Here is a 3590-nt window from a genome sequence, read left to right as displayed (position 1 = left end):
ATATATATATATATATACAACTGATCGTGTTAGCCCATGGGGGGCCTCAAACAAGCTATATACAAGCAACAGGCCCTAAACAATATACTTCTCTAACAACTGCGAGGCCGTTGATGCATTGGCGCAGGTGTGCGTACACCCGAACCTCAGCTATGCAAGACCCTAGGAACTCCCGTTTGAAGCTGCCACAGTCCTGTTCGTGTGTTTGTGACGACAGCTAAACGGATGCACGCCTATGTGTAGAAAAACTCAGGCGTCCGTACACGTCTGCATGCAGCGTCAGGTCCACGTTCAATAATATAGATGTAATATACTGCCAATTCCTATCGCCGTTATGGCCGGACTGCTACGCTCCCAACGGTTTGCTAGAGTGTATGCTTCTTTTTCTTACTGAGGAGAAACAGACGTGTGCATGCACTGCAGATGAAGCCCCCTATGAACTCCCCCTTCATCTCTACCTAGAAGCAAAGATAAATCTAAGTGTATGCATAAAGGTACAGCTATATATGCAGAAGTGCATGCACTATGTGCATAGAAATATACAGAAGCATTTATGGGTCTGTAGCATCTCTTGCGGGCGCCATTTTCTATATCTCTGCAAGCATTTCACTGCCGGCAGACTCTTGTGAACGGGGTCCTGCTAGGAAGCAGTGCTGCAGTAACTGCTGTTGCTGCAGCAGTAGCGGCTGCTGTTGATGATGAAAACGGTTTAATTTATAAAACCTTGGGGTGAATCAGCTGGGCCTGGAATGCGGGGGTGTATGCATGTTGCATGCATGCCCCTGCCTAACTCATGCCACCCGCAAGATGCCGGCAGTTATCAGTTTATTTATGCCATCACGGATTTTCGGGTCCTGAAGGTACCTGAATGGATACACATGAAATGGAGAAGCAAAAAGGCGGTGCAAAAGGCTGCAGCAGCAGCACCAGGCAGCATCTGACTCGTGCAGCTACAGGATTTAAGGGCTTGATATTTAAAATCTAATGCAGCAGCTGCTGCTGTTGCTGCTGCTGCTGCTCATGGCGACGTACTCTTTCAGCATGGCCGGGTTCTCCTGCGCGTTTTGCAGCACTATGCTCATCTGGGGGTCACGCAAAATCTGTTGGATCTCTGGATCGGCCTGCAAACTCGCAAGACATATGCATAGAAGGGAAGAATAATTAAAAACAAGGCAATAAACCGACATAAAAAGGAATGAGACATAAAAGCCCCAAAGGAAATCGAATTGTATTCGTGGAGTTGTGTCTGTTACGCATGCATAAACCCTCGGATCTCTGTCGTAAACCTTAGACCTTAAACCCTAAGCTCTAAGCTCTAAAGAGGGTAAAAATGCTTGTATGAGAACAGAAAGCAAATGCATGCTGCATGCAGCCCCAATCCGCTCAAGTACAGATTATGTGTCTTTGACGAACCATTGCGTGTCTCATTTGTTCTTCATCAATTTCTCCGGATTGTTGCTGCTGCTGTACTTTGCGAACAACTTGCATTTTGCCATCCATACACTCCTTGCTATTAGGGTCTATAGCCAATCCCTTATCAAAGGCCTCTAATGCCTTCGCATATTCCTTTAATTGAAAGTGCAGATTACCCTTGCGGCTCCATGCCTTAACAAATGTTGGGTCTAGACTAATGGCGGTGTCACAGTCCTGTGGAGGTCATAGACAAACATAACACAGAAAAGAAATAATATGCAGAATACTAACAGTAAGGATACACACAAGACCCACAAACTTGTCTGCCCTATACGCTAAATCCTTATTTTTTATGTATATTATGCATGCACCTTGCAGCTTCGTACAATAGTCATATACGTCAGTCCAGTCAAAAGGGGAAGGAAGTTGAATAAAATGGGCACAGGAGAACAAAATGAGTTAACATTTGCATATATAAACAACTAAACAGGGAGATCGTGCGGGGTGTACAGGTAGGTAAACTACACAGAAAACAGCCACAGCTACTTTCTTTACATCTCAATAATATAGAAATATAGAAATAAGGAAGAAAAAGACATAAATAAAAATGTATTAGAGGAGGATATAAAAGAAAGCCGTAAAAAAGAGTAAGGAAAATAAAAAAGATGAATATAATAATAATAAATATTATTATTATTCATGACAAACCTTCAAAGCTGATGGATATTCAAATAATTTTGTCAATGCAGCAGCTCTGTTGCTGTAAAGTTTTGCATCCTTAGGATTACGCAGAATTGCCTCGTCATACTCTGCACAAACGCAAAAAAAGAAAAAAAAATTTAATTGCCAATTAAATAAACAGATGCACACGGGGTTGATAGTCTTCGTACATAATAATAACGAATTATAATAATTAATTAATTATTCATCAATTAATCAGTAACATATAAACAGAAAGTCCCTAGTTAACTACAATTCATGGTAAATCTCTGGATTTTCTTCAATGTGCAGGTTGTGTATTTTTCTTTTTCCCCGCTCGTAGTATTGTTTGTTTATTTCCTTCCGTGTGTTTCTGGTGGCTAATTCACCTTTCTTTGCGCTTGGGAAGTCGTTATTTTTAAAGAATTCGTTTCCCTTCTGTCTGTGTTCTTCTGCTTTCTGTGGGTCTATATATGCCTCTCTGTCTGCCTTCTCCTTCATACGCTTAACATCTGCCAACGCTGCGCGGGTCTGTCTTGTGTTAGATTCGCACAAGGACTTCTCGTACATCTCAATAGCCTTCGCGTAGTCCTTCTGCCGGGTGTAGCAAGCCGCCATGCGGTTGTATACCTGAGGCGTACGTACACCCCACCACAAGCAGACCCACGCTTTCGCTTTCCGCAAAACAAACAGCAGATAAGGGAGATAAAGCAATTATGCTTTTTGTTTTTTTATTATGCTACTTGAACACAATTTATCTCTCTTACCTTAGCCACCACATCATAGTCTGCCTTCACTTCATAGCGCTTCTCTAGCGCCTTGTTGCATTCGGCAAAACACTTGTCGTACTCCCCCATCTCCATGTACACCGCTGCAGCGAACACATCCAAAATGCTCTTTATATTCAAAGATCTGTGCACTAAGTATCTTCCCCACTAAATATTTTTCCTTCCTCTTTGTCGAGGCAGCCTGTTGCCTCTTGGCCTGATTGGTGTGTACGACAGAGTGTTGGTCTATGTGCCTCTGTCGTGCATATTTCTGGGGTATATCTATTAAAAGATCATCGCTGTGAGTAGCTGCTGCAGCTGTACCTGCTTTATTGTTGAGGTAGAGAAGCTCGTTGGGGTCGAGCTTGATTGCTTCATCATATGCCTGTAGGGCTTCCTCGAACTTGCGCTGTTTGTACAGCGCATTTCCCTGCTGCTTGAACTCCTCTGCCTTCTTCTGTTCCTCCGTCAATTCTTTCTTTGGCGCTGCTGGCTCCTTTGCAGCTTCAGGCGCCTTTGCAGGCTTAGGGGGGGCCTCCTCCTCCTCCTCTAGGGTACCACCTAAGGCTACCGTTATACCTTCACGAATCCTTACGTCCTGATACGCAAGCATCCATTGACATAAGCACATAGACAGAATTAAAAAGCAAGAAGAAACGCACGCATATAATAGATGCATATAATATATAATATATATATATATATATATAA

General features: G+C 43.0%; 1 protein-coding gene across 1 annotated transcript; it reads right to left on the bottom strand.

Moving 5' to 3' along the window:
* Positions 1-791: 791 nt before the first annotated feature.
* EMWEY_00058000 (Hsc70/Hsp90-organizing protein, putative) lies at positions 792-3477 on the bottom strand (the record flags this gene model as incomplete). Its single annotated transcript, XM_013480755.1, has 7 exons — positions 792-864; positions 1033-1121; positions 1414-1647; positions 2122-2222; positions 2502-2742; positions 2880-2983; positions 3204-3477. Coding segments are annotated over 7 exons (1116 nt in total), but the record flags the coding sequence as incomplete, so codon positions are not given.
* Between the last annotated feature and the right edge of the window lie 113 nt (positions 3478-3590).

This window comes from Eimeria maxima, genomic scaffold (assembly GCF_000499605.1).
Source record: "Eimeria maxima Weybridge genomic scaffold, Emw_scaff2293, whole genome shotgun sequence".
NCBI classification, from domain to species: Eukaryota; Apicomplexa; class Conoidasida; order Eucoccidiorida; family Eimeriidae; genus Eimeria; species Eimeria maxima.
This window is presented reverse-complemented; position numbering and strand designations above follow the sequence as displayed.